The sequence below is a fragment of the Lycium ferocissimum genome, unplaced genomic scaffold (genome assembly GCF_029784015.1).
Source record: "Lycium ferocissimum isolate CSIRO_LF1 unplaced genomic scaffold, AGI_CSIRO_Lferr_CH_V1 ctg8585, whole genome shotgun sequence".
Lineage (NCBI taxonomy): Eukaryota > Viridiplantae > Streptophyta > Magnoliopsida > Solanales > Solanaceae > Lycium > Lycium ferocissimum.
The window spans coordinates 4882-15068 of NW_026727323.1; the positions used below are offsets into that span (position 1 = coordinate 4882).

A 10187-nucleotide genomic window follows, 5' to 3' on the forward strand; every position below is an offset into this window, starting at 1 on the left:
CTTTTTTTTTTTTGTATCTTATGTATCTCTCTCATTTGGAGTTAAAATAATATGTAAAGTTTGAATCTTGGTGGAAAAAAGAGGTCAAAAAATGAGAAAATTGATGTTTTGATGGGTTTTCTTTATTGATTATTGAGTGGGTTTGAATCTTTAGTGGAAAAAAGAGCTCAAAAAATGAGAAAGTTTGAATCTTTACTGGAAATTTGGGTTTCTTATTGATTATTAGTGAGTGGGGTTTCAATCTTGGTGGAAAAAAGAGGTCAAAAAAATCAGAAAGTTTGAATCTTTACTGGAAAAAAAAAAGAATGAGAAAGATTGAATCTTTACTGGAGGTTTGATTGTTGAGTGTGGCTAGTATTGCAACGAAATTTGAATGGAGGTGCTAAAGTTCTCACTTGGTAATCAGCTAAAGTTTTTATCTTTTTCTTTTTCCATTTTTGTGTATACCCAGTGTTTTGTGTTATGATCCAAATATGTGGATTGTTTAGCTATGATTTTTTTGTATACCCATTTGTGTTATTAAATATGTGGATTAATAGGTATGATTTTATTAGCTGTGTATTTGTGAATTCTTGTTTCAAAGAGTTCAGTTCATTTTGTTAATCTGTTAATTACTAGATGCAAGTTTTTGTCTTATCTTCTAAGTTGTTAGATTTTCCCTTTTTCGGACTTATTTTTAGTTTTCAAAGAGTAGTCAAAATTATGTTGATGTAGTATTTAGGAGTTAATAAATACATATTTAGGTCCTTTGTGGATGTTCTAATGAATTTGCTGCTATTTCTGGTGCTTCATGATAACTTTGCTCATTTATCCATGTTTTAAATTACATGTTTAACTCCCGATTTCATGAGAATTTCATCAATTAGTTGTTGCTTTTTTTAAGTTTTGGATCTGTTCGGTTCCTAAAATGTCTATTGTATGTCGATTTTCTGTCCAATTTTTGGTTCTTCGAATATTTTATTCTTGTATGTAAATATTCATTGAATCCAAAGTAACACTTGAAAGTATTATATATGCTACTCTTATAATGAAATAAGGTCCGGGAAAAGGCCACACCCTCAAAGGGTGTGACATGAAATTCTTCTCGATATCTTTATCTCTCTATGTCCTCCTAGTTTTGTGTCAACTTACTCCATAGTTGTAATCACTGGGTAAATAGAAAAGGTAAAACATTACATTAGATAGTTCGCATTACTTAAGACTTCAGCTCAATGAAGATAATGCAATTTTTTTTTTTATATTTCATTGTAGGTAAGTATATGATGGATAAGAATTGGATACTTATTAAGAATAGGAGATTACCAGAATACTTGACCGGTATGGAACAATTTTTAAACTATGCATTTTCCAATCCTGAGGTTGGTGTAACAATCCAGTGTCCGTGCATTAAATGTAACAATGTGCTTTGGAAAACGAGAGAAGAAGTGGAGTTAGATTTACTTAAATGGGGAATAGATCCAACATATGATAGGTGGATTTTTCATGGTGAGTCGGATTCATCTTCGGATGATGAAATAAATTCTGGTGCAGATTCAGATTTAGGCAATGACGATGCTTCCACTTTTGAAATGTTACATGACATGTATCGTGGTTTTCCTTCTAATAATTATGAGTTTGATGAGACCAATGAGTCTAGAAACGAAGAGCCTAACACAGAAGCAAAGAGTTTTTATAGTTTATTAAAGGACGCAAAGCAAAAGTTATATCCAGATTGTCAAAAGTTCTCGAAACTCTCTTTTGTAATGCGCCTTTTTCAAATGAAGTGTCTGCATGGCTGGAGTAATACTTCGTTTGACTCATTGTTGAAATTATTGGGTGACGCTTTTCCGAAAGAAAATGTGCTCCCTAATTCTATTTATGAAGTTCAAAAGATCATTAAAGATTTGGGTTTAGATTATGTGAAGATAGATGCATGTGTTAATAATTGCATCTTATATAGAAAGGAGCATGTAGATCTTGAGCAATGCCCTAAATGTGGTGAGAAACGATGGATAGTAAGGAAAGAAAAAGATCGATGATGAGGTTGCTTCAAGAAATTTGACTAAGAAAAATAAAGGAATTTCTAGAAAGATTCTTCGATACTTTCCTTTGATACCACGATTACAACGGTTGTATATGACAAAACAAACGGCCGAAGATATGAGGTGGCATAAAAATAAGCGAGTTGAGGATGGAGTACTAAGGCATCCAGCTGACTCATTAGTGTGGAAAACTTTTGATGAAGAACATCCGACTTTTGCTTTAGATCCACGTAGTGTAAGGCTTGGACTTGCTTCAGATGGTTTTAATCCGTTTGGTTCTATGAGTAATGCTTATAGCATGTGGCCAGTAGTCTTGATTCCATATAATCTTCCCCCGTGGCTATGCATGAAACAATCTAATATTTTGTTGTCCTTGCTTATTCCTGGCCCAAAAGGCCCTGGTATGAATATTGACGTGTTCCTCCAACCTTTGGTTGATGATTTGAAAACCTTATGGGAGGGTGGAATCGATACTTATGATGCTTTTAGGAAACAAAATTTTAAATTGCGTGCTTCTTTGTTGTGGACAATTAATGACTTTCCAGCTTATGGTATTTTGTCTGGTTGGAGCACTAAAGGTAAATTAGCTTGTCCTATTTGTCATGTACATACTTGTTCCATTTACTTGAAACATGGTCGAAAGCTTTGCTATATGGGTCATCGTAGGTTCTTGGAGAAAAATCATTCTTATCGTCGGAATAAAAGTTCTTTTGATAACACAAGGGAAGAAAGACTTGCACCAGAAGCTTTGAGTGGAGATGATGTGCTTGCACAACTAAATACATCCTCACAAGGGTCAATCGACTACAATGCAAGAAAAAGAAAACGAGATGTTGGAAGACCTGACAATTGGAAGAAGAAAAGTATATTCTTTGAACTTCCATATTGGAGGACTGTATTATTGAGACATAATTTGGACGTAATGCATATTGAAAAAAATATTAGTGAAAGTGTGATTGGAACACTGTTAGATATTGAAGGAAAAACAAAGGACACATTGAAATCTCGATTGGACATACAAGAGATGAGAATAAAAAAGCCACTCCATCCAATAAAAAGTGGGGATAAGTATATACTTCCTCCGGCAAGTTATACAATGTCTAAAACTGAGAAGCTTCAGTTTTGTCAGCTTATCAAAGAAGTCAAGTTTCCTGATGCTTATGCTTCTAACATTAGTCGTTGTGTCAAGGAAGCTAGAATTTTTGGACTTAAAAGTCATGACCACCATGTTCTTTTTCAGCGTATTTTTCCACTTATCATCAAAGGGATTTTGCCAAGGGATGCTTATGATCCATTAATTGAATTGTCATTGTTCTTTAGTGATTTGTGTGCTAAAGAGTTGCATGTAGAAAAGTTAGATCAACTAGATAAAAGTATACGGATGACAATCTGTAAGTTAGAACGTGTGTTCCTGCCGACCTTTTTTGATGTTATGATTCACTTGGCAATTCATTTGGCAAACGAGGCGAAGTTGGCTGGTCCCGTTCAATATCGATGGATGTATTACATCGAAAGGTTTAGATTCTTACTCCTCTGAAGCTTTCTTTTAATTTAAATATGTTACAAAACTGATATATGTTTACTCACTGATATATGTTTACTCAATAGATATTTGCGCACATTAAAAAATTATGTACGCAACAAATCTCGTCCAGAAGGATCAATTCTTTGAAGGCTATCTTGCAGAGGAGTGCATGACATTCTGTTCTAAATATTTAACAGATATAGAGACCAAGGAAAATCGCCCGGATAGAAACTTTAATTCTTCCAATATAGATCCCAACGGTTTATCCATATTCAATTGTCCTGGTAAGCCATTACCAGGGGGTTCCTGGGAAGAATTGAGTGCTCTTGAAATAAAACAAGCTCATTTTTACATCCTCCAAAATTGTGAGGAAGTCCGTCCTTGGACTGAGTAAGATACCTTTCATTTAGTTTACTTCCTTTTCTTCTTATGAACCTCTCAACAACTATGTTCTAATGCTTTTTTCTTGTTTTTTCTTAAAAAAAAAAAATCATAATCCATAGGGAACATCTAGAAATATTAACAAAGGAGAACAATAGAAATGTTGCCAAGAGGCACAAGGAGGAATTTCCTTTGTGGTTTGAAGAAAAGGTAAATAATATCATTTGAAGCTAGTTTATCTTTATTTAGGACAATTTGTGAATTTTACTTTCAAAGTAGTATTAATGTTTGAGTTTGTAATTAACATAATATAGGTGGTACGGTTAAAAGAGAATGGTGATGGACGAATTACTGATGAATTACTAGCTTTGGCAAGAGGTCCGGATCCTCGTGTTTATTGTCATAATGGTTATACCTTGAATGGCTTTAGGTTCCGAACAATGGAATCTGAGTTATGTTTAAAAACGCAAAATAGTGGTGTGGTTGTAAAGAGTGATGAGCATACGGAAAATGCTGATTATTTTGGAAAGATCAGAAAGATTTTAAAGATACCATACATAAGCAATAATTCTGTCATATTATTTCAATGTGACTGGTTTGAGGTTCCGTCTCAAGGTCGAAGTCAAACTAGAGGTTACAAAAGGGACGAATATGGATTCATATGTGTAGATGTGACACGGATCCATTACACAAATGATCCATTCATTTTAGGCTCGCAAGCTCAATCTGTGTATTATCTTAAACATGGTCAAAATGAGAAATGGCATGCAGTGGTAAAGGTCAGACCACGAAATCTGTACGATGTACCTGAACAAGAAAATGAAACAGAGCCTTATCAACTAATTGACTTGGTTGAAAGGGGAGAAGCAAGTCTTCAAGTAGAGTCGGACAATGATGTCGTTACAATACAAAGAGAAGACATTGACGGAGTGAGTGTTGAAGCACCTTCTCTCAATAACGAGGAGGAAATAGACCTAGAAGCTATAGATGAATCTGATCATGATAATGGAGATGACTTCAGTGATTCTGCAACAGATGAAGAATATCTTTCTGAAGATGAACATGATGCAAATGAGGATGATGATTGGTTGTGATTTTCAGCTACTGCAAGACAACTTTGGTTATTACAATCACTTTCTTTATAGGATTTCGGTTCTTCCATCATCTAGTCGCTCAATTAATTTAACCTGTCAACCAAGGTAACTATAACGTGAAACAAACTCCTTCCGTTGTCTGTTTACAATACTTTACATTTTAAATATATGTCTTGTAGAATATGTGCATTAACAGGTTTCCATCAATGATCTTTTCTTTGTAATTTGTGTTTGTTTCTCTCATTTTCTAAGCATATCTCGTATATTTCCGAACATTTTGTTTCCTTTACTTCTACTTTAGTTTTGAATAGTAAAATTCTTAGCTTGTTGCAGCCTATCATGATGACAAATGTGCATATTTCTGATAGTACTGGACCTACTGATGTAATTTCACATCCACAATCAGGTAAATTACTTCATTTGTTAAAAATTATCCCTTTAAAATTTCTAACTTTTACATGTTTGTTTACTATACACCTAAATACTTTCATATACTTTTCAAGGAAAAAAGAGAAAGGGAAGGGGGAAGACAACAGGGCTTTCAATCCAAAAGAAACGCAAATACAGTGACAATGGCAAGTTGGAGGTGATTATCCCACCGGATCGAACAATAGCAGTAGGTCCTGGAGCTAATGATTTTGTTACCGAACTTTCGGTCAAAGTTTTTCAGCATGCTAGGCATGATGTCAAGAATTGGAAGAACGTTTCTAATCTAGCAAAAGATAGGATCATTGCGCATATCTTTGGTAATTCACTTTATTTCTCTTAAAGTTTCTGATCTAGCCTACAAAATGTTAAGTCCTCATAACTAATAAATATATGTTCAAATGGTTGAGTATCTTACTGTATTAAGGTCACCAAAGTGTAAGTTATTATTGTTATAAGAAACTACTACAACAATTTTTGGCCTCATCTTCACAACACCTATTAAGTTTTATTTCTTAATTACTTGCAGACAATCAAAGTTCTATTTTAAGTAAGCTCACTTAAGTTTTGTTTTGAGTGCAGGACACCTTTCAACTTCCAGACACACAACACATTCGGGATACTATCCTTGAAAGAGCTAATCATTTGTATCGATATCGTCGTAAAAGGCTCCATGATCATTTCAAGAAATTTGCTACAGAGGAGGAAAGATTACAGAACAAGCCAAAAGAGGTTAATGAAGTTGAATGGAAATTCTTGGTAGAATATTTCAACTCCGACGATTTTAAGGTAATTAGAAGTACATCAAAATTAAATAAATTTAACTGTGTAATATTTTTTTTTTCTAATTTTCCTTGTTACACTTATATCAAAATACATTTATGGATTCATATTCAATGCAGAGAATGAGTGAAAGAAATAAAACTAATAAGGCAAAACAAGAATTAAATCATATTTGCGGTAGAAAATCCTTCCAGGCAATATCTTTTGAAAAGGTGAGATGTATACTTATTTTGGTGCCTTTTAATTATTCTTCATTAAATAACGTAATTTGATTTTTTTTGATAGAGAGATATAAATACTGGAAAAGAGCCAAACCTTCAGAAACTTTGGGAATTGACTCACACGAAGAACGGGCGTTGGGTTAATGATGCATCGGCTGAACTGAATGTACATGCATAACTCTTATCTTTATTCCTAAAAGATAAGTCTATTGAAACAAATATTGATGCTAACGCTGGTATAACTTTTTTGTAGGATAAGTTGAAAGAAATTGTTGCTGAACAAATTCAAGATGTTGAAGAGGATACTGATGTAGATCCTATTATTAATGCTGCATTTGTGAGAATTATGGGAGAAACGTCAGGGTATTGTCGTGGTCAAGGATCGGGAATTAAGCGAACAGGTAGGAGATATATGAATGGAGTTCTAGAGCAATTACAGGCACAACGAAAAGAGGTAGAAGAAGAACGTCGTAAACGAGAGAGTGTAGAATGCAAGCTAACTGAAGTAAAAAATCAGCTAGAAGAGGAGCAAAAAAATCGAGAAGTCATGGAAGCTCGTCTGGTACGTGACCAGAAAATGTTAAAAGGAGGAATCATGGCACTAGTATCTCATCTGCAAAGTTCCAAGGTATAGGTGTTAAAGGTTCAATTACTTGCTTTTGATCCTAAGAACATTTTGATTAAACTGCCGTGCTATGGTCAATAAAGTTGTCCTAGTTATTTTGATGTTATAAAGTAGTTTCTTCCTCAGTTCTAAATGTTTAAATCCCTTAGTTGTATTATATCTAACAGAATGGACTTCCGTCTGCAATTCTCAACATTATTGCTGATTCAAGTGATTCAGATGCTGCAAGTCCTACAAGTCTTATGGATGACATCAGTGTAAGTAGCCTTATGATGCTTTTTAATACAAGAAGGGAATTTGAATCACTACTAATTTAGTACACTCTCTTGGAGTATGCATTTGCATATGTTGAATGGAAGTCCTGGAAGTTGTTAAGTCTTAATCTAGAAAATGTTAAATCAAGGGCATCTGGTTTTCTCTTTAGTAAGTAAACCTTAGCTGCGATGAAAATACTTTGAATATGTGTCAACATGTGGTATATTAATGGACTGTCTATTAATGGTCACACTGAAACTTCAAATGTGGATATTTCAAATTGGCAAGTCGTGGAGATAATGTAGAATGGAGTTGCTTGGCTTCACTATTCTCTTTATATTAGGGGTGGGCATAAATAGTTCCGAAAAAAAAAATTGGATAAATGCTTATCTTGAAAATTCGATTCTTCGGTTTTGACATAATTTTATTTATTTTCATAACTTCGATGTTCGGTTAGTGAATTTCGGTTTTGAAAGGGTAGTGAACTATTTTTTCGTATTATTCGGTTAAACAAATGTGATGGTTGTATAAACAAATCGAGATAAGGAAAATTCAATTATTTTCCTACATTAGCGCGAAAGTTGTACTATCGATGGTTGTATAGTATGTTTGGTAGTCAACTATATATACATGTATGAGGGGAAGTTAACTTGCTCTTTTTTCTTTAACAAATGGAATCATGTTATTATTTGACATTGCAAGCTTAACTTTAATCTCATAGACATCAGCTTGTACTTCCTAAAGGAAGTCATAAAATCTCAACGCAATAATATTTTATATAACTTATGGTGCACATTTTCAAACTTGACATAATGTTGGTATTTCTACACCATTTGCTGGAGATAGAGTAAATGTTGTTGTGTTGTTCTCGTCTTGTTGTGTTGTTGAATTGATGAACATAAAGTAGCGAGATTAATCATACTAAAAAATAGAAATAAAGAACTGAAAAACTGAATTAGAAAAACCTCTATCCACAACAAACTTGAGAATAATGTTCTTGTCGGATGAACAAATTAGTGTCAAAATCGTTTGTACACATCTTTTCCATAACTACAAAACCGAAGAACTTGAACCGAGGTTTGAACAAAAACCAACTTTACTTATAGGAAAGAATACGCCTAGAACTTTATATTGAGAATATTGTGAAATAGGAAAAATAGGTGGAATGTACTAGTTCGGAGGAAATTTTGATGTATTGAGATGAATAGTTCTAAATCGTGTGGAATTAAATAAGATTTTGTAATATTTTGTGATAAATGCTTATCTTGTTCAATAAGTATATACTTACTATGTGAAAAAATATGCCGAATTTTCTTGACATAATGTGCATTGTATGTGTTATTTTGGGCAAGCCATAATTTATGTGTTGCTGATGCATTAGGTATGCCATAACTCTAGTGAATCTTCTCCTATGAAAGAATAGTAAACTATTTTACTGCTTTTATTATCAATTGAGGAAAACAAATGTTGATGGTTGTATAAACAAATTGAGATAAGGAAAATTGAGGATATGTTATCGGACAGGTTTACTAGAATCGACTATAGCTGAATAGTTTCTCACTCTCGATGGTTGTATAAGCTGGTTAAAAGTAGTTATGGCCTATGCTATATATTTACAAGTATGACTCTAAAAGCTGAATGGTTTGGCCTCTGTTTACTTGCTTTCTACTTCCTGTTTGGTTTTGAAGTTGTTCAAATTTGAATCATGTTATTATTTGACATGCTTGAGGCTTAACTTTAATTTCTATGCATGAGACTTAACTTTTCACTTATCAAATAGCTTGTACTTCCTAAAGCTGTCATTATTTTATTTTATTATATTTTGTGTGTACTTTATAGAATCCTTTTATAAAAATGTAATTATATTTATCTTTTTTTTTTTTTTGTAGGGTGAACGTGCTTAAACCAGCACTGATAGCAATATGATTCATGTCATGCACAAGCTATCGGAGGAATATTTACTTTTGAATTAGAACTTAATGACCTTGTTTATATGATGTTTTGGTTCTTTTTGTAATTAGTAAAACATACTTTTTTGGAATATTCAGTTGTTTACTCTAGTGCATTAGTTCTATGTATTGACCTTGCAAATATTCTATATATATATATATATATATATATATATATATATATTTATTAATTTATGTGCATTCCTGAACATTTTATAAGAAAATGTGGATTGTGTATTTAGCAACTACTAATAAGTTGTTGCTAAAGTTGAATGTGATGACTAATATTATTGGCATTTACCACAATAATAGTTGTTGCTAAAAGCCTTCATAACAGAATATTAACAGCCTTTCTGCCCACTTTTTGCTACTATTTATTTTGTTGGGAAAAAAAATTAATTTTTGGCAACAATATTTTTTGTTGCTAAATATTTGCATAAGCCACAACAGTTCACTTTTTACCAACAAAATCTGATTTATGGCAATGAATTTTTTTGTTACGAAAGTTAGCTTTTGGCAACAATATTTTTTGTTGTTGCATAAACTTTTCGCAACAGCATTTATAGCAACAACATGCAACGACTTTTTTCTTGTGGCCAAAAGTACTTTTGGCAACAATATTGAATATATTGCAACAACAAATTTTCGGATGATATCACCCGCAGGGGCTTTAAGTACAATCCCAAGCCTCGACCCTTTCACGTTGGATGCTCCGTCCGTGTATAGGGTCCAGATCCCTGAGGTTTTACCCGAAGTTAATTGAAGTTCTTTCTCTACCTCGGGCACCATTGCGAGGGTCAAATCTGCTACGAAGTCTGCAAGGACCTGAGACTTTATAGCCGTTCGAGGTTTGTATTCGATGTCATACACCCTGACCTCGACTACCCACTTTGCTAACCTACCGAAT

General features: G+C 33.4%; 3 protein-coding genes across 8 annotated transcripts; all 3 read left to right on the forward strand.

Annotated features, from left to right (window-relative positions):
* Positions 1–500: 500 nt before the first annotated feature.
* Positions 501–4798, forward strand: LOC132045920 (uncharacterized). Of its 5 annotated transcripts, XR_009412563.1 has the most exons (4): positions 501–3536; positions 3630–3936; positions 4050–4137; positions 4242–4798. XR_009412563.1 is itself a non-coding variant. In XM_059436491.1 (2 exons), the coding sequence occupies exons 1-2, from the start codon at positions 2116–2118 to the stop codon at positions 3691–3693; spliced, it is 1485 nt and encodes a 494-aa protein (XP_059292474.1). In that variant the 5' UTR covers positions 501–2115; the 3' UTR covers positions 3694–4798. The 5 variants fall into 5 exon arrangements, 2 of the variants coding, with proteins under 2 accessions (XP_059292474.1, XP_059292475.1); XR_009412562.1 differs by having other exon boundaries at positions 3630–4137; XR_009412561.1 differs by having other exon boundaries at positions 4050–4798.
* A 6-nt stretch (positions 4799–4804) lies between these two features.
* On the forward strand, positions 4805–5805 carry LOC132045921 (uncharacterized). Of its 2 annotated transcripts, XM_059436494.1 has the most exons (4): positions 4805–5126; positions 5345–5427; positions 5525–5607; positions 5692–5805. In XM_059436494.1, the coding sequence occupies exons 1-4, from the start codon at positions 4915–4917 to the stop codon at positions 5788–5790; spliced, it is 477 nt and encodes a 158-aa protein (XP_059292477.1). In that variant the 5' UTR covers positions 4805–4914; the 3' UTR covers positions 5791–5805. The 2 variants fall into 2 exon arrangements, with proteins under 2 accessions (XP_059292477.1, XP_059292476.1); XM_059436493.1 differs by having other exon boundaries at positions 5525–5805.
* Positions 5806–5848: 43 nt separating this feature from the next.
* On the forward strand, positions 5849–9465 carry LOC132045922 (uncharacterized). Its single transcript, XM_059436495.1, has 6 exons — positions 5849–5866; positions 6030–6236; positions 6516–6617; positions 6705–7079; positions 7244–7333; positions 9221–9465. Exons 1-6 carry the CDS (start codon positions 5849–5851, stop codon positions 9233–9235), a joined length of 807 nt encoding a protein of 268 aa, XP_059292478.1. The 3' UTR covers positions 9236–9465.
* The last annotated feature ends 722 nt before the right edge of the window (positions 9466–10187 follow it).